The 24,882-nt window shown below is 60.3% G+C and overlaps 2 protein-coding genes across 2 annotated transcripts in view; one reads left to right on the forward strand and one right to left on the reverse strand.

Moving 5' to 3' along the window:
• LOC311512443 (B-cell receptor CD22-like) overlaps nucleotides 1-24,882 on the forward strand; it is a gene marked incomplete at both ends in the record, with an annotated part of 53,014 nt that overhangs the window by 20,745 nt on the left and 7,387 nt on the right. The window lies entirely within an intron of this gene.
• Nucleotides 165-23,206, reverse strand: LOC311512289 (sialoadhesin-like; the record flags this gene model as incomplete). Its single annotated transcript, XM_084613429.1, has 13 exons — nucleotides 165-580; nucleotides 866-909; nucleotides 2,854-2,944; nucleotides 3,953-3,992; nucleotides 4,376-4,472; nucleotides 12,116-12,379; nucleotides 13,222-13,503; nucleotides 13,920-14,183; nucleotides 15,491-15,844; nucleotides 17,028-17,096; nucleotides 19,778-19,851; nucleotides 21,737-22,066; nucleotides 23,172-23,206. 13 exons carry the CDS (start codon nucleotides 23,204-23,206, stop codon nucleotides 515-517), a joined length of 2,010 nt encoding a protein of 669 aa, XP_084469555.1. The 3' UTR covers nucleotides 165-514.

The raw sequence follows: 24,882 nt of genomic DNA on the forward strand, positions 1-24,882 counted from the left end.
GTTTCGGGATTGCCACTGTTTTTTCTAAAGTTGATCTCGAAAAAGAATTACCCAATCCCAGCACTGCGGAGCTATTTATTCCCAGTCGAGTTCTCCAGTAGAGTGATGGCCACTAACCCCAGCTGGGGGTCTGGCCCCATTCATTCCAATGGAGCTACGGCCGCTTGACCCCAGCATAGGCGTCGAGCACCCACCGGCAGCCCCCCGTCAGTGCTTCCCCCTCCCTCCCCGCTCCTCCTGCCCACCGGGGCACAGGGGAGAGGAGCGAGGACGCAGCACACTCGGGGGTGGGAAGAGGTGGGGTGGGAGCAGGGCAGGGGTGTGGCCTTGAGGGAAGGGGTGGAGTGGGGATGGGGCCTGGGGCAGAGCCAGGGTTCGAGCACCCCCTGGCACAATGGAAAGCCGGCGCTTGTGGACCCCGCTGGGATCTGCCCCATTGAGCGATGGCTTCTCTTTGTGTTTAAGGTCCCGGCCGTGCAGAGGGGTCCCAGGCTGGTCAGAATTTCGGCAGAGCTCAGTGGGAACCAGCTTGGGGATAGACCAACTCGCTGTAAATATCCTGGGTCGGTCCTTGGAGTTCCTGTAGGCCCAAACAGAGAGCCAGTGAGATCCCTGCTCAAAGGGCCCCAGGGCCAGCGGGGTGGGTGCTGCCAGGACCGGACACTCTGTGGCTGGGGGAATCTCCCCTGAGTCGGTAGCAGGACGGGGTCTCACACACACACTTAGGCAGCGCCGGTTCCACCCAGCAGGGGGCAGGGATTCACAGTGCGGGGGGTGGGGAGGCTGCAGCCGCGACACACTCCAGCCAGCAGGGGGCAGAGGGGCCCGGGAGGTTGGGGGGGAGGGTAACAGACCCTGTGCTCACCTCATAGGGTGACTCCGTCTCTGGCCTGCGGGAAAGCTCAGCGCCTCGTGGGAAAGGGAAAATAGTTTCTGTTGTTAGATCTGGGTCCCCGAAATCTCCAGCCTCCTGAATACCCCAAGTGTCTCCCACCAGCCCCCCTAAACCACCGGCCTCCCACCCCTTGACTCCCCCCAAATGTCTCCCGCGAGCCCCCCACACCACCAGCCCCCTGAATATCGCCCTAGTGTCTCCCACCAGCCACCCCAAATCACCAGCCCCTGGATCCCCACAAGTGTCTCATGAGCCCCCCAAACCACCAGACCCCTCACCCCTGTAGCCTTTATTTTTATTTGAAGTGAATGCCAGTGACACAGACAGTCGCGGGAACAAGGTCCCCTGTCTCTTCTCAACTGGATTAAAGTCGCCAGCTAAGTGACGACTGTCCCCGCGTATCCAGCTCCTAGAGCGATCCATGTACCAGTGAGAGCTACACACGTACTCGCAGCCTCCCACACGGGGCGAGGGGCTGCTGGGTCCCCCGTGGATCGATGGTCAGGAGGGGGATGGTTCCCGCTGGAGTTTTCCCAGAGGAAGCTCAATGTCCCCGCTCTGGGCACCAAGACCTGTAATAACCTCCCTGCCCAGCGGGTGGGCAACAGTTGTCCTGCGTTTAGCTGCCTCCCCTATTTAATGTGACGCCCCTTGCATCGCGCCATGCGTGACAAACCCATCTGGCAGCTAGTGAGTTAGAGCAGGGGGCCGGCAGCCAGGACACCTGGGTTCTCTCCCAACCCTGGGAGGGGAGGGGGGTCTAGTGGTTAGAGCAGGTGGGGGGTTCCCTGCAGTCCCCCCTCTAGCTGGTCTCTCTCCACTGCGGGTGGTTGATGTTGCTCTGGGTCATCACAGGAACCAACCAGCCCTTTGCCCTTTCCTCTGCTCCCCAGCGCCGCGGCTGCCCGGGGTCACCATGAGGTGTCTCCTCTGGCTGCTGTTCCTCCCGGGTAAGGCCCCTTTGCCTCGCCCTGAAGGTCTGGCTCCTTCAGACCCACAGAGCCCTGGGGGCAGGGGAGAAGGGAGGGGAGACCTGGCTGCGGGGGTCACAAGCTCAGAGGAAGGTTTTCCTCTGTGAGATTTACTCCACTTGCATCAGAGTGATGGGATCCAGTGATAGGGGGTTGGGAAGGTTGTGTCGGGATTCAGGATTCCTGGGTTCTCTTCATTGTGCAGATGGGGAAACCGAGGCACGGAGGCACACCATGAGCTGAACAGGGAGTTTAGTGCTGGGAATCAAACCCTGATCTCCTGAGTCCCAGTTCAGCACAGGAAGCGCCAGGCCAGCCTGCGCCTCGCTGCCATCTCAGTCTCTCTGCTGTTTCCAGGCTTCCTGTGTCACTGAGACCAACCCGCCGAGGTGCCCGCATCCCTGATCGCTTGGACAGGGGCCTGTCTGTCCATCCCGTGCTGCTATAAATCCTGCCTCCTGAACCCCAGAAGGCCAAACAACCCAACCATCAACTCCCTGGCCTGGTACCTGAACCCTGGGTATGACCCTGAGAAGAAAGATTTCAGTGACACCGTCCTCTATAAACACAACGCCTCCATCAGCCCGGCCTTTGCAGGGCGCGTGAGGTTCCTGGGGGACCTGGAGAGAGATTGCAGCCTGCAGCGGTGTGACCTGCGGGCCAGCGAGAACGGCTCCTACGGGCTGAGACTGATCCTCTCGAACCCCAGGAAGAAGCAGGAGGAGGAGAAGCGGATGACTTATCAGTGTGAACGTGATGGGTAAGAGGGAAAGTCCTGGGCTTCCTTGAAGGAACAGACTAAAGACTCATAGTCACCGCTCTAGCCACGAGACCCCACTCCCCTCCCAGAGCTCGGGAGAGAACCCAGGAGTCCTGGCTCCTGGCCCCCCTACTCTAACCACTAGACTCCACTCCCCTCCCCTCACGGAGCCAGGGATCGAACCCAGAAGTCCTGGGCCTCCTATAAAGGAGGAATGAATCACTCACCTGCAATATTTTTCCCATGTTCATGGGCTGGCTGCAGATGTGGGATTGCCCGGTGCCATCCGGAGAGCCTGGGAACACCTTGGTGGGCACGCTGCCACGGAAAGAGAGAACGTCACGGGGGCTGGGGATGGCGCGAGGGCATTTGGGTCGCTAGCATTGGGTCGGCTGCAGCGCCGTGGCTGGGGATTGGACAGACTGCGTCGGTCAACAGCGTACAACCCCTGTGGGTGAGTGGCTGGGGATGGACCCCTGGGCTAAAGCACCCAGACCTGACATGAATCATGGACTTGGGGAATGGGGCCTTTCCTCTCTAGGGGGCACTGGCTCCAATCCAGCCCCACAGCGGAGGACGAGCTGCCTCGGGGTGGTGGGGGCAGGAAGGGTGCACACGGCCTTTCCCTTCTAGAGCAGCGGTCCCCAAACTGTGGGGCACGCCACCCTACGAGGGCATGGAGGAACTTTCGGGGTGGCACGGCAGGGCTAGACCAAGCCCCCATGGCGGGCAGGGAGGGAGCGCCACCCAGCCCCGCTCCACGGCAGCCACAGCTCTGGCCCCAGTCCCAGCCCCGGCCCCAACCCCGACCTGGACAGATCCTATTATGGGTAAGGGAGGGCCACCCGCCGCGGCGCTTTTACGGACGGGGGCGGCGCTCTGGGTTTTCGGTGGCGGGTCCCTCACTTGCTCCGCCGAAGACCCGGAGCTCCGCCGGGGGAGTAAAAATTAAAAAGGCGCTTAATTAATTAAAGGGCCCCCGAAATGGCTTTGCCCCAGACCCCCAGAAGCCTCTGGGCGGCCCTGGACCAGAGCCAGGCCCTGCTGTTACCTCGGGGGCTGGTCCTGCAAGGCAGGCAGAAGTGAGATTGGAAAGAGCTTCTGTCCTGCTCGGGGACGGATTTTATAATCCTGTTTTATGGAGGGGGAAAGTGATGGACAAAGCTCGTCTAAAGTCATGCAGTGAGTCAGCAGCAGAGCTGGGGATAGAACCCAGGCGTCCTGGCTCCCAGCACCTCTTGCTCTCGCCTACTAGACCCCACTCCCCTCCCAGAACCAGGGAAAGAACCCAGGAGTCCTGGCTCCCAGCCCCATAGATGCACTTACCGGATCACTGCTCAGTCCCTGGCGTTCGCTCCGCCTCTTCCTACAAATAAAGGAGACCAACAGCTCGGAGGCAAAACGACATCTGCTTCGGTTCAGGAGGGGAAGGAACAGGACAAAGGCTCCCACAAAATAGAACCTCCTGCCTGGGCTTGACCCCTGCTCTCCTGACCACCAGCCCAGCCGTGTAAGCAGGAGGCCACCCAGCCCTTCCCAGGCCCCTGCGGGTGTCAGGTATCTGTGTGGGACCCAACCACCACCATTCAATCACCTCCCCCTGACTGGGTTTCCCTGCAGCCGAACTGGCTCTGCAATTCTCACTCCCGGATTGCGGGGTTCTCCGGCAAAGGCCAGGCGGGAGGAGCTGGGGATGGCCAGACGACCCGAGACGCGGATATCACCGGTTTGCAAAGCAAGCGCAAATACCTCCACGCTATGACGCCGACCAGCCCCACCAGCAGCAGCAGGATGAGTGCAACTGCAGGTCCCAGGATGTAGGCGGGAGCCCAAACACGGGGGGTGGCTGGAAAGGAAAAAGGAGGGTTCTTGGATCAACCCTGCAGCAGATTTTTGAACCCCATTTCCTGAGGGACGGCAGCCGGGTAACAAGCCCACAGTGAGGCTGCATGGGGCTGGATCATTACACGTGGTGGCTTTGGAGTCAGCAGACCTGATGCTCAGATGCGAAGCCCTCCCGTCCCAGCGCCCCCAGCCCCCTCTATAGGCTGTGCTGCCCAGCTGGATGACATTTCCCATGATGCTCCACTATCTCCCCTCTTGGTGATGGAAAGGGTGCCTCATAGGAATCCATAGTCAGGGTGCATCGTGGGAGATGTAGTTTCAGAGCCTTGTATCCTCATTCTCCACTCTAGGCCAAGGTGTCTGTCTGGACTACATCTCTCATGATGCCCCACCAGCCCCTCTCTTGGTGCGGGAAGGGCGTGCATCACAGGAATCCTACGCCAAGATGCATCATGGGAGATATAGTCTGGCTACAGATCCTGGCGTACAGAAGAGAATGGAAGCACAAGGCACTCAAACTACAACTCCCATCAGGCCATTTTCAATTGAGATATTTCGGTTTTTGACATTTCTATGAAAAGTGGAGCTTTCCCACTTGGGAAAAAAAATCTATTTCCTGGCCAGCTGTACTAGAAAGTTTGTTTTTTTTAAATGAAAACCAAGATCTCACAAAATCCCATCATTCCATGTGTGTCATAGGAGTCCTTCGGTGTGGTGCATCATGGGACTTGCAGTTCCTGTTCCTCACGCTCTCAGCCTCCTCTGTCGGCCAGGCTGTCCGGCTGAACTACATCTCCTACGATGCACCGCCTGGTCCCCTCTTGGTGCGGGGTGGGGCGCTTCATTGGAATCCCTGGCTATGGTGCATCATGGGAGATGTAGTCCAGCCCCTGCCTGTTTGATTAAAGGGCTGGAGGAATCACAGCCAGCCTCCCCAAGACCTCGGGAAAAGGCAGTGATGGGCCTAGGGAAGGATGCTCCATAAAATCTAAGGCCAGAAGTGACACAGGCCTCAGGACTCCCCTGAATTCATTGCCATTTGAAAGAGAGCAAACACTTTATCAAAACATCCCAGCTTGATTTAAAGATTCCCCGGGACGGAGAATCCACCATGTCCTGAGATCGTTCTTTCAATGGCAAATTCTCCTCCCTGTTCAACATTTGCACCTTGTCACGGATGTCACGGAGTGTGGGGGAGTCCAGGCCCTGCACCCCTCTTCCTGGGATCCACTGAGACTCTCAGCCAGCCAGTAAAACAGAAGGTTTATTGGACAACAGGAACACAGTCCACAACAGAGCTTGTGGGTACAACCAGGACCCCTCAATCACGTCCTTCTGGGGGAGCAGGGAGCTTAGACCCCAGCCCTGGGGTTCCCTGTGTTCCTCTCCCCAGCCCCAAACTGAAACTAAACCCACCCAGCAGGTTCCCTGCTGCAGCCTTTGTTCACATTCCTGGGCAGAGGTGTTACCTCCCCCTCCCCCTCCTGGCTCAGGTGACAGGTTCTCAGGTCTCCCATCCCCAGGGCACATTCCCAGGTCAACACTCCCCCCTCCCTGCTGAGTCACATCGTCACATCTCTCCCCCCTTCGAGACTGAACTGAGCGGGGTCACGCTGACCAGTGACCTGGGGAAGTTCGGGGCCCCCTCTCCGGGACAGTGCATCCGCTATCAGGTTGGCACTTCCCTTCACGTGGACCACGTCCATGTCGTAATCCTGCAGGAGCAGGCTCCATCTCAGGAGCTTGGCGTTGGCTCCTTTCATCTGGTGCAGCCAGGTCAGGGGAGAGTGGTCGGTGTAGACGGTGAAGTGTCGCCCGAAGAGATAGGGCTCTAGTTTCTTGAGGGCCCACACTATGGCCAGGCACTCCTTCTCGATGGCCGCGTAGTGTTGCTCCCGGGGTAGCAACTTCTTGCTCAGGTACACGATGGGGTGTCTCTCCCCCTTTTCGTCCTCCTGCATTAACACCGCCCCCAGTCCCGTGTCTGAGGCGTCGGTGAACACCACAAAGGGCTTGTCAAAGTCTGGGTTTGCCAGAAGTGGGCCACTGACCAGAGCCTTCTTCAGCGCCCGGAAAGCCACCTGGCACTGCTCGGTCCAGACCACCTTGTCTGGCTTCCCCTTCTTGCATAGCTCCGTGATGGGGGTGGCGATGGCGCTAAAGTGGGGCACAAATCTTCGGTAGTATCCTGCCATCCCAATAAAGGCTTGGACCTGCTTTTTGGTGTGGGGAGCGGGCCAGTCTCTGATCACCTCCACCTTGGCTGGTTCCGGCTTTAGGCGGCCGCTCCCCACCCGATGGCCCAGGTAAGATACTTCCGCCATCCCCACCTTGCACTTCTCCGCTTTTACAGTCAGCCCAGCCCCCTGGAGTCGGTCCAGCACTTGTCTAACCTGGGACACGTGGTCCTCCCAGGTCTGGCTAAAGACACAGATGTCATCAATATACGCCACGGCAAAACTCTCCATCCCCCTCAGGAGCTGGTCCACTAGGCGCTGGAAGGTGGCCGGCGCTCCCTTGAGGCCGAAAGGCAGGGTCAGGAACTCATAGAGCCCCAGAGGGGTGATAAAGGCCGATTTCAGTCGGGCATCTGCATCCAGCGGCACTTGCCAGTAGCCCTTTGTAAGGTCCATGGTGGTAAGGTACCGAGCTCCTCCCAGCTTGTCTAGGAGCTCGTCCGGCCTGGGCATGGGGTAGGCATCAGATACAGTGATGGCATTGAGCTTCCGATAGTCCACACAGAACCGGACCGACCCGTCCTTTTTGGGGACCAGCACCACCGGCGAGGCCCAAGGGCTGGCAGATGGCTGGATCACCCCCAAAGCCAGCATGTCCCGGACCTCTCTTTCCAGGTCCTGAGCAGTTTTCCCTGTGACTCGGAAGCGGGAGCATCTTATCGGCGGGTGCGACCCTGTCTGCACCCGGTGGACAGTCAGATTAGTGCGTCCAGGCTGGTTGGAAAACAGCTGTCGGTACGGATGCAGCACCTCCCTGACCTCAGCTTGCTGGGCAGGGGTTAGCTGATCCGAGAGGGGAATTGTTTCCAGGGGGAAACCAGCTCTGGTCCCAGGGAATAGATCTACTAAAGGGTCATCTCCCTGCTCTTCCCACTGTCCACACACGGCCAACACCACATTCCCCCTGGCATAATATGGCTTCATCATATTCACATGGTACACCCGGCGGTGGTGCGCCCGGTTCGACAGCTCCACCACATAGTTTACCTCATTGAGCTGCTTGACGACCTTGAAAGGGCCCTCCCAGGCGGCCTGTAGTTTGTTCTTTCTCACTGGGATGAGAACCATCACCTGATCCCCGGTGGCGTAGGCACGGGCCCGCGCCGTGCGGTCATACCAGACCTTCTGCTTCCTCTAGGCTCTGGCCAGATTCTCCCTGGCCAGGCCCATGAGTTCAGCCAGTCTCTCTCGGAAGATCAGGACATACTCCACCACTGACTCTCCATCGGGAGTGGCCTTCCCCTCCCACTCGTCTCTCATCAGGTCCAGGGGGCCCCTCACCCTCCTGCCATATAACAGTTCGAAAGGCGAAAATCCGGTAGACTCCTGGGGCACCTCCCTGTACGCGAACAGCAGGTGAGGTAAGTACTTGTCCCAATCCTGTGGGTGCTGGTTCATAAAGGTTTTCAGCATCATCTTTAGCGTCCCGTTAAACCTCTCCACCAGCCCATTGGACTGGGGGTGATAAGCTGAGGCCCAGTCGTGCCGGACCCCACATTTCTCCCACAAGCACCGGAGCAGGGCCGACATGAAGTTGGAGCCTTCGTCTGTCAAGACTTCCTTGGGGAACCCCACTCGGCTGAAAATGGTCAGGAGCGCATCGGCCACGGTGTCTGCTTCAATGGAAGCTAAGGGCACTGCCTCGGGGTAGCGGGTGGCAAAATCTACCACCCCCAGAATGTATTTCTTCCCCGACCGGGTCGTCCTGCTGAGAGGCCCCACGATGTCCATGGCCACCTTCTGGAAAGGCTCCTCTATGATGGGCAAAGGTCTCAAAGCCGCTTTCCCCTTGTCCCGGGCCTTCCCCACCCTCTGACAGGGGTCACAGGATCGGCAATACTGCCGGACCGTGGTAAAGACCCCGGGCCAGTAAAAGTTCTGTAGCAACCTCTGCCGGGTGCGCCGGATTCCCTGGTGCCCTGCGAGGGGGATGTCATGGGCCAGGTACAGTAGCTTGCGGCGATACTTCTGGGGGACCACCAGCTGCCTCCTGATCCCACAGGACTCTACTTCCCTTGTGGGAGCCCATTCTCGGTACAGGAACCCCTTCTCCCACAGGAACCTCTCCTGGCAGCCTCTCCTCATGGTCCGTACCACCCTGAGGTCGGCCAGGTCCCTGAGCTTCCGCAAGGAGGGATCTTTCCTCAACTCGGCCTGGAACTCAGCGGCTGGGGAAGGGATGGGGCCCGGTTCCCTCTCGCTGGCCAGGTCTGAGGCCTCCGCCTCTCTGAGCCGTGCCCCTCGGCCCTCCCTCCCCACCAGGGTAGGGTCCTGCGCCTCCGGTGTGATACCCTCCCCGAGGTCAGGGCGCAGTGCCCCTCGCCGGCTCTGGCTACGCGTCACAACCAGGGCGGCCTGGGGCTTGCTTGGCCAGTCCTCTAGGTCTCCCCCCATCAAAACTTCAGTGGGCAAATGGTGGTGTACCCCCACATCCTTGGGGCCCTCCTTGGCCCCCCATTTCAGGTGTACCCTTGCCACGGGCACCTTAAATGGGGTCCCGCCCACCCCTGTCAGGGTCAGATAGGTGTTGGGCACCACCCGATCTGGGGCCACCACCTCGGGCCGGGCCAGCGTCACCTCCGCGCCCGTATCCCAGTATCCATTGACCTTCCTCCCATCCACCTCCAGGGGAACAAGGCACTCTCTCCGGAGGGACAGCCCCACGCCCACCCTGTAAACCGAGCACCCTGAGTCCAGAGCCTCCAGCCCTCTGGTGGAGCTGGCCTGGGGTACTCTTCCCTCCGGGGCAGGTGGTAAACTGGTAGGCCCCCTTTCCTGGGTCGTCTGCCCCTCGTCCAGCTGGGTCCCTACCCAGTTAACCCTGGGTAGGTTGGGTCTGCTCAGTCTGTCCCTGAGCCCGGGGCACTGGGACCGTACGTGGCCTCTCTGGCCACAGTGATAGCAGCTCAGGTCACGTTGGTCCCCTCGAGCGGGTCGGAGGGGCCCGACGCCAGGCGTTCCCCTTGGGAGGGGGTTCTCCCTATTTCCCCGCTGGGAGGCCCCCTGGTGACCCTCTCTCTGCATCGGGGGGGGCCTGTTCTTTTGGGACTCCTCCCGGCTACCCCCTGACCGACTGTTCACAAACTCGTCGGCCAGCTGCCCTGCGTGCTGGGGGTTCTCGAGCTTTTTGTCCACCAGCCACAGCCTCAGGTCGGACGGGCACTGATCATACAGTTGCTCCAGTACGATTAGGTCCAGCAGGTCCTCTTTAGCTCGGGCCCCAGCTGTCCACTTGCGGGCATACCCCTGCATCCGGTTGAGCAGTTGTAGGTAGGTGACCTCAGGCGTTTTACGCTGACTCCGGAACCTTCTCCGGTACATCTCGGGGGTCAGCCCAAACTCACGGAGCAGGGCCTGCTTGAACAGTTCATAGTCCCCTGCCTCCGCCCCTGTCATCCGGCTGTACACCTCCACGGCTTTGGGGTCCAGTAAGGGGGTGAGAAACTGGAGCCTGTCTGCAGGGTCAACCCTGTGCAGCTCACAGGCATTCTCAAAGGCCGTCAGGAAGCTATCTATGTCCTCCCCCTCCTTCCGCTGGGCCAGGAAGCACTTATCAAAGTTCCTTGCAGTCTTGGGTCCCCCCGCACTCACCGCAGCCAGGGCCCCACTGCTCTTCAGCCTGGCCACCTCCAGTTCATGCTGTCTTTGTTTCTCCTTCTCCTGACGCTCCCTCTCCTTCTCCTCCTGCTCATGTTGACGTTGTTTCTCCTCATGTTGACGTTGTTTCTCCTCATGTTGACGTTGTTTTTCATGATCCTCCAGCTCCCTCATTTTCGTCTCCCTCTCCCATTCCAGCCGCCTCCGCTCCAGGGATGGGGAGCTCCGCTGGGAGGATCCCCTGCTGGGTGCCGGGGTCAGGGTGCCCTCGGTATTCACTGGGCTTCCCCCAACCCCTTCCCCAGGCATAGGTAGGAAGGGTCTCGGGGTGTCCTCAGCAGCAGTCTGACCCCTCCCAGCCCGGTCAGGCCCCAGGGCCCATGCTGCGTCTGCCGGGCGGCTTCCCTCCGGGACAGGGATCGGGTCATCCAAGCGATCCCTCTCCTCCAACTGGGCAACCAGCTGTTCCTTGGTGGACCTCCCGATGCGCAGCCCCCTCTGCCTGCACAGCTCCACCAGGTCGCTCTTAAGGCGTTTAGCGTACATCTCCCTGCTGGCCACTCGCAGGCCGGGCAGCTTCCCACGGTTTCCAGGAAAAGCCCTTAGTGTGCCAGTCCTTCTTGAGGTCACCACCTCTTTGCCAGGGTCGAGCTGCAGACTCCTCCGCCCCTGGGACCGCTCGCTGCAATCCCCCGGGGGACCCTGTTACTGCAAAAGTCCTTCTCTCTGGTCACACATTCCCAGGGGTTAACCGACCCCGAAACCGTCTCTCTCTGAATCTTCAGCACGCCTGGTCCCCGTCAATTCCCCTTCGTTTTACTGCTCCCCAGTCACTTACTGCAGGAAGCGCCGTTCACGGGGTGCAGTAGATCCCACCGCTACCACCAGTTGTCACGGAGTGTGGGGGAGTCCAGGCCCTGCACCCCTCTTCCTGGGATCCACTGAGACTCTCAGCCAGCCAGTAAAACAGAAGGTTTATTGGACAACAGGAACACAGTCCAAAACAGAGCTTGTGGGTACAACCAGGACCCCTCAATCACGTCCTGGGGGAGCAGGGAGCTTAGACCCCAGCCCTGGGGTTCCCTGTGTTCCTCCACCCAGCCCCAAACTGAAACTAAACCCACCCAGCAGGTTCCCTGCTGCAGCCTCTGTTCACATTCCTGGGCAGAGGTGTCACCTCCCCTTCCCCCTCCTGGCTCAGGTGACAGGTTCTCAGGTCTCCCATCCCCAGGGCACATTCCCAGGTCAACACTCCCCCCTCCCTGCTGAGTCACATCGTCACACACCTTATTGCCAGTCTGAATTTGTCTAGCTTCAGCTTCCAGCCCCTGGATCTCTATCTCCTCAGCCGCCAGGCCCATTATCAATGTTCTCTTCTCTGCGTAGGATCTTCCAGACGGGGCTCACGTCACCCCTTCCCCTTCCCTTGGTTCAGCTAAACAGATGGAGCTCCTGGAGTCTCTCACCCTGGGGTAGGCTTTCCAACCCCTGACTCCTTCTCATGTCTCTTCTCTGACCCCTCCCCAGCTGATCAGCACCTCCTGGGAGTGCGGGCCCCAGAACTGGGCACAGGACCCCAGACGTGGTTGCACCAGGGCGAGATCCAGAGGTAAAATCCCCTCTCTGCTCGATTCCAGATTGCCCTGTCCCTGCACCCCGGGATGGCACTAGCCCTGCTGGCCACCGCGGAACTGGGAGCTCCACCGCGATCGCCACAATGACCCTCCCCAGCTGGGCCTACGGCACAAAGGCACAACCCCTGCCCTTCCCCCACCCCGGAGGTCTCTTTTCTCAGGTCCCCGGCACTTACAGAGGACGGTGATGTTGATGGGGGGGGACGGGGACTGGCCGATCCCATTGTCGGCCTTGCAGCGATACTCCCCAGCCTGCTCCACCGTGATGCTCTTCAACACCATTTCCCGCCGGGATCCCCCCAGCTGCCGGTCGCCCCGGTACCAGGTGTAGGAGTTGGGGGCGGGGAGGCTGCTGGTGTAACTGCACGTTAGCGTCACCGATTCCCCTGCCTGCGGGCTGGTGCCCGGCGCTGCCGTAACATGGACACCTGTGGGGGCGTCTGGGGGGCGAGACAGAGACACGGGGCGTGAACGGAGAGAGACAGAGTGGGGGGACCTGGCCCAGAGCGGGGAAGGGATCCATGGCAGGGGGTGAGGGGCAGGGCCTGGCCCATGTGGCTCCAGGGGGCGAGAACAGGCAGGGCGGCATGGGGATATGGGGGAGGGGTCGCGCAGAAGGGTCTGGGGGCACAAGGCAGTTGCGGGGGAGAGGGTCTGGCCCAGAACAAGCTGGGGGCCTGGAGCAGGTGAGGGGTGGTACAGGGCCTGGCCCATATGGGGCTGGGAGTCTGGGGCAGCTTGAGGGGGGGCCGAGACTGTCCCAGAGGGGTCCGGGGACACAAGGCAGATGGAGGGGCAGGGCCTGGCACAGAGGCGGCTGGACACCTGGGCGGGAGGGGACAGGGCCGAGCTCAGTGTGGAATGGGCCCCCGGGGCAGGTGGGGGGATGAGCAGCGGTCCAAAGGGGGCTGGGGGCCGGGGGCAGGTGCAGGGGGACACAAACTGAATTTGTCTCTGCTGGCCCAGCCACGGGAGCGATGCAGAGGAGCAGGGGGCCCAGGCCAGAGCCAGCAGCACTGGGTTGAGCAAACCCGGGTATTAGGAGGCAGGGGCGGAATATGAGGCTGGGGCTCATGCGTTGGGAGGGGTGAAGCAGGGGGGACGAGGCGGAAGAGGGTGAAGCGGGGGGGGACGAGGCGGGGGGGGCGAAGCAGGGGGGAGGAGGCGGGCAGGGGCAAAGCAGGGGGGACGAGGCAGGGGCACACGGGGCTGCTCCAGGAGGCCCTGTGGGGAGTATCGGGGGCTGCGAGGGAGGAGGCTCTCGCCAGCCCTCGCTACTTACGCTGAACTTCTACTGATTCCCTCGCAGAGAGGCTCAGATACCCCCAGCCGGGGCCGGACACCCAGACCCCGCACGCGTAGCTCCCTCCATCGGAGACGGCTGCCTTGTCAACATGTAAATCCTGCCCGGCTCCTGGCAGCCACACGTCCCCGTGGGACCAGACGTATCCAGTGATGGGCCGCAGGGCAGCAGCCTGGCAGTGCAGGGTAAAACTGTCGCCTTCCCTTAGTGGTGCCTTCCCTGCCAGCCACGAAACCTCCACCCTGGGCACTTTGGGGGCGACTGAGGGGAGAGTCGGGTGAGAGTTCGTCAGCTGGACCCCAGGACTGAACGAAGGGGCAGGTCCCTCCCCGTCCAGTCCCTCGGGGGGAGAATATTTGCTAGAGCCAGATGACAGTTTTTGAGGGAATAGAACCCAGGAGTCCTGATTCCCATGCCCCCTGCTCTCACCCACAGATCCCCTCCCCTCCCAGAGCTGGGGAAAGAACCCAGGAGTCCTGGCCCTGAGTCTCCTCCACTTTAACCCACTACACCAGCCCCCTCCCAGAATTGGAGATAGAAGCCAAGAATCCTGACTCCCTGTTCCCGCACTCTAGCCACTTGTCCCCAATCCCCTTCCTGTGTCAGGGATAGATCCCAGGTGTCCTGGCTCCCGCCGCCCCTCCTCTAACCATGCCATGTGTAGAAGCAGACCTCACCTGTCCCCAGGGGCTGGGTTTGGTCAGAGTCACACTCATCCCTGTATCCATCCACCTGGCATCTCAGCGCCACACCGGGGTCCAGCTGGGACGGGGATATTCGCAGCTCGGTCGCCCCAGCCCCGCCCGAGGTTTGCCCTGGGCTCCGCCGTGCGCCATCTCGGTCGTACCACGACGGGGGATGGGGGCAGGTTGCCCCCACGGAGCAGGTGAGGGAGGGTCCCGGTTGTGTTCGGCGCCCCAGGGAGGGCTGGCACAGATCGTCTGTGAGGAGAGGAGGAGTCAGGAGCCATTGAACCCTGCTGGGGCCCTGGGGCTGGCAGCGCTCCCAGGGGTCATGGCCTGGCTGCAGAGCGGGGAGCAGCCCCCAGGGTGTGGGCATGGCCCAGCCTGGGAGCTTGGCAGGCTCCGGCAATGAGGGCTCGTGGCCAGGAGGGAGAGCAGCAAAAGTTCCCCTGAGACACGGGGAGCGCTGGGTCTGCCCGGAGGGGGCGCAGCCGCCAGCGGGGGGCACCACACGTCGGGCCTCAGACTGGAGCCCTAAGCGGGATTGTTTTTAATTCTGTCCCGTTCCCTTTATTCAAGTGCCCTGCTTTGGTTTTTGCATTTTCATCCCCCTCCCAGCCACAAAATCCTTAAATCCCGCAAATCCGACAAGAGAGACAGATCCCCCCAGGCTGCTAAAACCAACCAACCACCCGACAGAAACCGGTGGGTGACGGTCTGATCTGTACCAACGGGATTCAGAGACAATTTTTACACTGAAAGAATAAAACAAATCTTGCTTGAACCAGGTAGAAACACACTTCAACTCCTGTTATCCCAGAATGGGTCTGACCTGACTTGGGCGGGTGCATTTCCCCAGGTTTGGAGCAAGGTAGATAAACACGGAGAGGAAAGAGAAGCTGAAACAAAATATTTAGCTATTTCCCCAGTCGCCGACTCTTGGTACATTTATGAGATTTAGTGTTTTCCGGCCAATTAACGCAGCCTGGTTTTTTGCCCACCCCCAACAAAGCTCATTTTACCCGCTCCCGCTGTTCGGGGGGGTCCTGCAGGGTCCCAGTCCCACTATAGTCTCCACCTGAGAGCCCCTCACGCCTGCTGCGTTACGCTGGCTGCAGGGTCAGTCCCAGCGGCTCTTCAGCACAGGCCAAGGGTTAGACAGAGGGACGGGGACGTGGGTCTGGCAACAGCCTGGGAGTCTGACCCACAAGTCCCCCCCGCTCTAGCCACTCCCCCGCCTCCTCTGGAGCTGGAGAGAGAACCCAGGAGTCCTGACTCCCAGCTCTAAGCACTTGGATTTCCCAGCAAGGCAGAAATGGGGGGGGGGTGTTTGTGTGTGTTGCTGTTTTGATTTACTCGACCATCCCTCACTCGTGCCAGGGCCCTCTACTTCGAAGCGGAAGCTCGCGCCTGTCTGTGTGTGTCCGTGTGTCCGTGTCCCGGTGCTGCCCCCTGCTGGAGGGGACGAGCCCTGCTTGGGGTGTCTACGCTGGCGTGTGGGGCCCTCTCTGCGGTTCTCCTCGGGCCCTGCCTGGACCCGGGGGTGCTGGACGGAACCTGGTTACCGGAGACATTGAGCCGCTGTCCTGGCTCACTCCCCCACGTGTCCGTCCTGCCATCGCCCGCTGCATGGAAGCGGAAGCGGTAGGTGCCCTGATCGCTGGGGCGCAGCCCCGACACCCGCAGGGAGCAGTCGCGCTGCAGGTCCCCCAGATAGCGGGCGCGCCCCTTGAAGTCCGTGTGGACACAAGCCTCGTCCGAGTGATAGACGGTTTGATCCTTCTCCCGTGTCCAGCTCACGGCACTGACCGTCCACCCCGCGGGGTAGGTGAAGGAGCAGGGGATGGTCACGCAGGAGTCGGTCCCTCCAGCCAGGGGCCCTGGTGCGAGTCTCACACCCCACTCCTGGGCGTAGGCGCCTGCCGGGGACAGGAATCGGGGATCAGGCCGGCGCCCGGCCCCTGAGAGTTGGGGAACCCGCCTGCAGGCTGGGCTGCTGCACGGATCCCGCCGGGAGAGGCCAGCATCAGCTCAGCCCCCATCCAGGGGCTTTAAAACACAATCGGGGACGATGGGTTGTGGTTCTGTCTGAGCCCAATGAGCGCTCCCCTGTGAATTGGGGAAGGGGAATTTGGAGATGCCCCCCCCACATCAGCCCATCCCCAGCAACTTATCACCCCAGCTGCTGAATCACTCCTGTCCCCCCCGAGTTCTCCCATCAGTCCAGGCCGACCCCCTCCCCTCATCTGCCCAGCCCCGCTTCTGTCTAGTCCGTCCTTAGTTCACCCCCCCTCGCTTAAGTCCCCCTCAACCCCAGCTTAGTTCACCTCCCCATCCCCTCTCAATTCAGCCCCGTATATTGCCCCCCAGTGCACCCCTCATCCCCTCTCAGTTCAACCCCCACCCATAGTAGGGTGTCTGACCCTTGGGCCAGAGGCCTTGACTGCAGGAGGAGCCCCCCTTGTGAGGGGTCAGGTTAGGGTTGCCAACTTTGCTTGGACAAAGTACTGCCGGTTTCATCACATAATAATCTTTAATTAAAATTTAATTGTTAATTCCTGGACACTCCAGGACAGTCCTGGAGGGTTGCCAACCCTAGGTCAGGCACTTCCCATGCACAAGGAACTGGGGGCGGACGCGGGCAGGGTCCAGCCGGGCCGGAGCTGGGCGGACGGGCAGGGCAGGGAGCAGAGCTCTCCGGGCCAGCCCAGGAGACACCCTGACTCGCTGTGACAGCCAGAAGCCCGGAGGCAGGACGTGGCGGAGGGAAAACGGCAGCCCGGGGGACGAGAGCGGCTGAGGCCCTCGCTGCTCAGCCGAGGGTGGCTGAGGCTAGACCAGGCTGACTCTGCCATGAGAGCCAGGCGTGTTCTCCATCGGGGTGAAACCAGCAGCGAGGACCCGGCCACTCGGGGTCAGGTTCAAGGCCAGACGCCCCCTAGGCTTGAACTGGAGCCGCTGGTGCGAGTGGCTGGGATTTCTCTGCAATGGAACCCGGTTCCAAGCACCCTCCCGGCAGTGTAGACGCACTCCCAGGACTGGGGAAACAGTCCCCACTGGTCGCCTGGCTGGCAGCGCGTGGCGTCTGTGTGAATTACTCACCGGTCAGGAGGCAAAAGGCAGGGACCAGCACCAAGGCCATCTCCGTCCAGGGCAGAGCGCTCAGCCGGCCTGGGAGGGGAAAGGGGCTGGGAATGATTCACCTGCAGCATTTCTGGGTGACAGCTCGTTTACGCCGGGCGATGGCGTCCGGCCACGGGATCGGCTGCGTCACCAGGTATTTTACACCTAGGACCCTTCGAAAAAGACCTTCCTAACCAGAAGGGAGTAAAGCTTGGAGATTGGACCGGCGGAGCAAGGATTGGTTGTATTTCTATCCCCGTGTGCTTTGCTGGACATGTGTGCTGGGCTCACGGCCTCAGGAGTGAGGTGCAGCCACCTCTGGGGAGGGGCAAGTGGCTCTTTGGCAGCTCACAGCAACACAGAGGGCAGTTTCAGGGCAGGACTGGAGGACAGTTCCTATGTGGAGCCGACATGTGCAGGGAGAGTCAGGGAGGTGGAACAGAACAAACCGCTTTGGGGTGTGGCAGGGACCCCAGGGGGACATTCTGACCCATTAGGAGAGAGCCATGTGGGGGAAGGGTATCACAGACACAAGGGGCAGGGCCGGGGTTCAGTGTCTCAGCTGGGAACAGCAAAGCCCCAGAAGCAGCGATCAGCGTGGTCTCCCCTATATGATCTCAGACACTTTCACAGCCTGCCCAGTTGCTGGTCTTTTCAACAGGCACTGAAATGCAGCCTGCTCTGGGGTAGGGCTCGGCAGCTGTTTAACAGCGCAGGGTAAAGTAGCCCTGCCGTGTTCAGTCCCCATCCTACACAATGAGCTCGTCGGGCAGATTGGCTCTCACACCGTGTTTGGGAAGCCCCAGTGTATTTCCAATGCTACCCCCAATGACGGTGTGACAGCGTGGCCCAGTGGCTAGAGCACGGCTGTGGGACACAGAGCCCTGGGTTCTCTTCCTAGATCTCTCAGGGAGCCACCATACAATAGCGGGCCAGTCACTCCTTCTCTCTGTGCCTCAGTTTTCCCTCCCACCCATTGTCTATTTTAATTATAATTTCTTTGGTGCAGGGACTGTCTCTGGCTGTGTCTGGGCAGCGCCTGCCTCACCAGGCCCTGGTCTCAGCTGGGTCCCCTCCCATAAGAAACTCTCACCGTTTAATCTCCTGTCAATGATTTAGAGATGCGAAGAATCATTCTCCCCCTATCTGGCTTTTTGCCCCCAAAACAAGGAAAAGTAGCTCATACCTGGGACCTGGGCCTGGGTTAGTGGCTGGGACTCCGGTCTGATCCCACCGCTAACACTAAGGAGACAGCAGAGAGGTTCGGGGTAGGTAAGGAGAAATCATCTTCATTTGCATCTGTGGCAATAGCCCCAGGCGCGGTGAGTGGCTGGTGCCTCAGGGGAGGAAAGGGAACCGTGATCCTGTGTTCCTGGCCTTTAAAGGCAACCTATTTGCTGGTTTGGTAGCAATAGGCTCTAGTGGTTACAGTGACTGAGACTCAGGACTTCTGGTTTTTATCCCCAGCTGGGGAAGGGGAATGGGGTCTAGTGGTTAGAACAGGGGGCTGAGAGTCGGGACTTGGGGGTTCTGGCTCCACGCACTTCACTTTGTTGTCTGGCTGCAGCAGACAAACTTCCCCTTTCTCTGGAAATTGTGAAGCTCAACCCCAGCGCTGGTTACAAGGGGGGTGGGGAGGTGTGTGGTGTTGCCTGTTCCTTTTAACCCTGTCCAGCCCCAGAGACTCACCAGCCATGGGCTAAATGGGCCCACTGGGTCAGAGTTAGAAGGACCACAACACCCATGCTCAGAGAGACCCTGGTGAAGGGATGAGGCTCGGTCCTTTTCTAGCGCTGGCCAGCTGGGATCTCAAAGCATCTGAGGAGTCGCTCAGCCCTCGGAGTAAGAGGAGGGTCCCCATCCCCCATGGACAAAGGGCAGAACCAAGAATAGAACCCAGGAGTCCTGATTCCCAGCCCCACTGTTCCAACCCATTAGACCCCACTCCCCTCCAATAGCTCAGGATAGAACCCTGGAGTCCTGGCTCCCACCCACTGCGATGGGTTCCCTGGGGTGCAACCTGGAACTGGGGTACTGCTGAGCCCTCTGTCCCACCAACCTGGGCTCCCTCTCACACTGTGATGCTGTGACAAGCTACAAACCTCTGGCAGGTCCTGCCCTGACACAGCCATCCCCAGGCAGGGACACGCTCAGCTGAGTCCCATGAATGGTCTCCCAGCCCCTATGAAACAATAGAGGCTCCCGCCAATCTCCCCAGCTCTCCACCTACGACCCCAGGTCTGTACCGTCCTGCCCTGGTCCGAAGCCTGACCAGTGTACGTTTATTACCCAGTTGTGATGGGGTGGACTAGGCCCAAAGGCCCCCTGCGGGAGGCCTCAGGGTTCAACCCCACCCATCCCAGGAACAGAGCAGTGGGGCAGGGGGAGGCTTAGCAGTCGTCCCCCAGGAGGTCTGGAGGGAGGCTTAGCTGTCCTCTCCCGAGTGCCCGGCCATGTTTGGTCCCCGTATCTTACACCGTGAGCCCGTCCGGCAGGGACTGGCTCTCACGTTGTGTTTGGGAAGCACCCTGTACTTTGGCAGGCCTAGCACAAGCTGCAGGAGGATAGTGTCTCCAGGGAGGAAGCCCTGGGGATACGGCCCCGTACCAGGGCTGGGCTACTTTAAGACTCTAGCCCAAGGAGGGCCCGAGAGAGACACCACCAGCGGGGTCCTGAGATAGGCCCTGTGGACTGTATCCCCCGGAAGGGGTTTGCGCCGGCTAACGTACAGACAGTGTGGCTCGGCCGCAGGGCTGAGTCACTGCAAACCTGCCTGAGAACCACCGAAAGGGGGTCTCCAGACCTAAAAAACGCAGACACGCCCAATCAGAAACGGGCACTCGTGAGAGGTGGGTGCCAACCCCGGCACACCGATCCACCGCTGCCACAAAGGAAAGTGGACGCACACCTGCCTTTGCGACCCGAGCAGATTTCCCAGGCACTTCAACCACAGCGCAGGGTTTTAGGTAAAATATGAACCAGGTTTATTCACTGCAGAACGATGGATTTCAAGTGATTGTAAGCAGTGAGCGTAGAGATCAAAGTTGGTTACCTGAGACATAAAAGTAAAATCGCATTCTGAGTTCTCTAAACTAGACAGGATTTGAATCAAGCCGTGTCTCGCGCTGATAGACAATAGAAGCATCTTCCATACACCGGCTGGGACTCCCCTTCAGGCGAGGAACCCGTCGCCCGTTCAGTCTTTGTCCTCCAGACATGTCTCCAGGTGTTGCATTGTGGGGGGAGTTGAGGCCAAGTGATGACGTCACTTCCCCCCCTTTAGAGTTTCTTCCAGCTTGCTGAAACCATCTTTTGCCATGACGTGAGTCAAGCAGCCTCCATTGTGCACCTGCTCCCTCTCAGGGCACGTCGACACTGGCAACGTTACAGGGCTGGCAGTTACTGCGCCCCTCAGAGAGCGCTGAAGGGAAACCGCTGTTGTGTGTTCACACTGTCAGCTGCCTGCACAACAGCGTGTTCACACTTGCTGCACTTGCGGCGGTATTCAGAGCGGTGCACTCTGGGCAGCTATCCCCAAGAGCACCTCTTTCTCTTCTGCCGCTAAGACTTGTGGGAAGGCGGAAGGGGTCACGGGGCATCCTGGGTCCTGTCCCAAGGCCCCGTGATGCATTGCTCCGCATCCCGGCAATCCCTGTGCTTCCGTCTACATTTGGCGCCAATTTTCAACTCTTTGTGTACTGTGCAGCCTGCCTATTCGGGGAGGAATGGATCCTGAACTGTTGACCAGTGTGCCGCTCACTCTGACTAACACGTCACGAGAGGCAGTGGAGTGATTCCTGAAACTACCAAGGCAAGAGGAGTGTGACATTGATCTCGCCACGCATAGGAGCTACGACAGGAGATTGCTTGTGGCATTCACGGAGGTGCTGACCACAGTGGAACGCCGCTGTGGGGCTCAGGAAACAAGCACTCCGTGCTGGGGTCACATCGTGGTGCACGTCTGCAATGGGAGACAAGCCTGTGTTCTGCAACCCTCCTGCCCCCAGCAACTCGCTTCAGCAATTCCCCAAATCAGGTCCACTTACCAGAGGACTCCTCTCCTGTTTATGCTTTGCCAAGCTCCGACTGCTGTGACCGGCTAGGCTGCTCCGGGGTAGAAAAGAGCTCCTGACTGCCTGCTTCTCTGGCCTCCGAGTCATCCTCTGCCTCTGGGTCCTCCTCCCCGTCTTCGTCCGAGATTTCCTCCTCCTGGCTCAGTCCACTCTCGACTGGCACGTGAGCCAACGAAGTATCCACAGGGGCCTTCGCAGTGGAGGTGGGTTCGCCGCCAAGCATCGCGTCCAGCTCTTTGTAGAACCGGCAACTGGTGGGCGCAGCACCGGACTGGTGGTTTGCCTCCCGCGCCCTGTGGTGGGCGTTCCGCAGCTCCTTCCCTGTGACCCTGCACGGCAGTGTGTCCCGGCCATGGCCCCTTTCTCTCCTGCAGCGTGAAATCTGTCCCTGGGTATCATAGTTCCTCCGGCTGGCGCGCAGCTGGGACTGCACAGCGTCCTCTCCCCAAGGTCCAGCAGCTCGGCATTGCTGCAAGCCGGGCATCGCCTGGTGCCTGGAGCAGGCAGGGCCACCTGGACAGATGCACTAGGACCACTGCACGCGTCACCGAGCAAAAGGAAGGGGACTTTCAAATTTGCAAAGGAACGTACGGGCTGGGGCTGATGGTTGGTCACCTGAGGGCAGGGCAGTAGATTTCAAACCGCTGACCAGAGAGGTGAGAACGGGCATCGGGGGACACCTCCCGGAGGCCGGTCGCAGCGCTGTCGTCAACCAGGGTGTCTACGCCGGCACCGCGGCTCTGTAGCCCCGGCGCAGGAAGCTCGACGCCTCTCGTCGGGGTGGCTTTTTTTAAAGCCCTACAACAGGGCAGGTTCTGCGCATGAAGTGGCTTGGCCGTGTGCACCTCGGGAGCAACGGCGCTCAAAGCTGCCTTACTGCGCAGACACTTGCCAGTGTAGCCAGGGCCTGAGCAGTCTCCACTGTAGACGGTTCCTGGGATATCCCTGAGAGTGTGGATTCCTGTAATGGGCCATCAGCCCCTCTGCCTGCTCCGTTGTTGGACCTGAAAGGCTGGTTGTGGGGGTTCCCGACATCACAAGATATTTCAGTAACACACAACCTAGCAAAATATCACAGCTAGGAAAGGACCTGAGGTCATAGCAGGGAGAATACATCAGACTGAGCTACTGTTCAGAGAGGGAGCCTGGTATTTGGGTTAGGGCTGGGGCTGGGAGCCAGGACTCCTGGGTTCTGTCTCAGCTCTGGGGGCTAGTGGGTTAAAGGAGGGAAAGCTGGGAGCCAGGATTCCTGAGTTCTAGGCCCAGCTCTGCAAAGGAATATTTATTATCAGACACACCCGGGCCCTCAGACCCTTGCTGGCCCCTTGCACCATTCCCCAGAGCGAACGCTCTCGGAGCGGTTGGGTAACATCAGACGCTGGCTCTGCCCAGGCTGTGGTCACAGATACACACAGAGACGGGGCCCCCCTAAACAATCCAGCTATCGGAGAGGAAGCAGCAGAGGAAGTGCGAGCTGGTGCGGAGCTGCAGGACGGGTTGGGGGGGCTCAGTAGGGGGCGCTCTCCCCTTGTAGTCAGTGCTGGCCCCAATGCCCCAGGGTGGCGCGAGCGGGGGCAGTGCTGGAAGGAGGGGGGCGCTGTAGGGGGCTCTCCGCTCGCAGTCAGGGCTGATCTCTGCTTCTGGGGCTTTGCTGTTCCCAGCTGAGACAATGAACCCCGACCCGGCCCCTTGTGCCTGTGATACCCTTCCCCCACATGGCTCTATCCCAAAGGGTCAGGATGTCCCCCATGGATCCCTGCTGCACCCCAACATGGTTTGTTCCCTTCCTGCACATCTCAGCTCCATATAGGAACCGTCCTCCGGTCCGGTCCTGCCCTGAAATCATCCTCCCCGTTGCTGTGAGCTGCCAAACAGACACGCGCCCCTCCCCAGAGGTGGTTGCATTGCACCTCCAGGGGGTGAAGGCTTGCATAGACGGCCCGCAAAGCACAGGGGAATGGAAATGAAATGGATCCATTGGGCCAGTCTCCAAGCCTGACTCCCTTCCAGTTAGGAAGTTCTTTTACAAAGGGCTCCGGGTGTGAAATACCTGGTGACGCAGCCGATCCCACGGCCAGACGCCATCGCCCGGCCCAGACGAGCTGTCACCCAGAAATGCTGCAGGTGAATCATTCCCGGCCCCTTTCCCCTCCCAGGCCGGCTGAGCGCTCTGCCCTGGACGGAGATGGCCTTGGTGCTGGTCCCTGCCCTTTGCCTCCTGAGCGGTGAGTAATTCACACAGACGCCACGCGCTGCCGCCCAGGCGACCGGTGGGGAGCGTTTCCCCAGCCGCTCTCACCCCCCAGGTTACCGTTTTCCCTGCACCACGTCCTGTCTGGGCTTCAGCTCCAGCTCGGCTGGCCCCTGCCTGCGTCCACACCCGGCTCCTTGTGCATGGGCAGTGCCTGACCCCTCCCCGGTGGGGCTCCTCCTGCAGTCAGAGCCTCCGGCCTGTGGGCCAGACACCCAGCTGGGGTGGGGTGGGGGGGCGAGGGGAGAGCTGAAATGAGAGGGGTTAAACTGAGGAGGGCTGAGGGGGCTGAACTGAGGGGGCTGGAGGAATGGGGCTGAATTGAGGGGGGCTGGACTGAAGGAGGTGGCCAGGGGAGCTGAGCTGAGTTTATCTGGAGGGCTGAACTGCGGGGGTAGCGAACTAATAGGATGCTGAGGATGGACTGAACTGAGGGGGCCTAGACAGATGCGTGGGAGGGGATTGGCCTGGTCTGATGGGAGAACTCGGGGGGACAGGAGTGATTCGGGGGCTCGGGTGATTAATTGCTGGGCAGGGGATGGGCTGATGTTGGATGGGGGGAAGCTCTCCAAAATCCCAACTCACTGGGGCTGGGGGCTGGTCTGATCCCCGATTCCTGTCCCCAGCAGGTGCCTACGCCCAGGAGAGGGGCATCACATTCGCATCAGGGTCCTTTGCTGGAGGGGCCGGCTCCTGTGTGACCATCCCCTGCTCCTTCACCTACCCCGCAGGGCGGACGGTCAGTGCCGTGATCTGGACACGGAACGAGGAGCAAACCGTCTATCGCTCGGAGGAGGCTTGTGTCCACGCGGACTTCAAGGGGCGCGCCCGCTATCTGGGGGACCTGCAGCACGACTGCTCCCTGCAGGTGGCGGGGCTGCAGCCCAGCGATCAGGGCACCTACCGCTTCCGGTTCGAAGTAGTGCGCCCTGGCAGCAGTGACAGATGGACGATGAGAACAGAACAGTGTCTCCAGTAACCAGCCTCCGTCCAGCACCCCCAGTTCAATGGCGGGACCTCGGATGACCCCAGACACCCACCCACCATTTCTGCCTTGCTCTCAAATCCAAGTGGTTAGAGCTGGGATCCAGGACACCTGGGATCTCTCCCCAGCTCTGGGAGGGCAGGGGGCTCGGAGCCAAGAAACCTGGGTTCTCTCCCCAGCTCTAAGAAAGTTGGGGGGAGTGGTTAGAGTGGGGGGAACTTGTGGGTCTGACTCCGAGGCTATGTTGTCAGACCCGCGTCCCCGTCACTCTGTCTAACCCTTGGCCTGTGCGTACGTTGCCTTTAAAGGCAGGGAACACACGATCTCGGTTCCCTTTCCTCCCCTGAGCCACCAGCCACTCACAGCGCCTGGGGCTATTGCCATAGATGTAGATGAAGATGATTCCTCTTTACCTGCCCCCAACCTCCCTGCTCTCCCGTTAGTGTCAGCGGTGGGATCAGACCGGAGACCCAGCCGCTAACCCAGGCCCAGAGCCCAGGTAGGAGACGCTTTTCCTTGTTTTGG

The sequence above is a fragment of the Lepidochelys olivacea genome (assembly GCF_965140295.1).
Source record: "Lepidochelys olivacea isolate rLepOli2 genome assembly, chromosome: 24".
NCBI lineage: Eukaryota > Metazoa > Chordata > Testudines > Cheloniidae > Lepidochelys > Lepidochelys olivacea.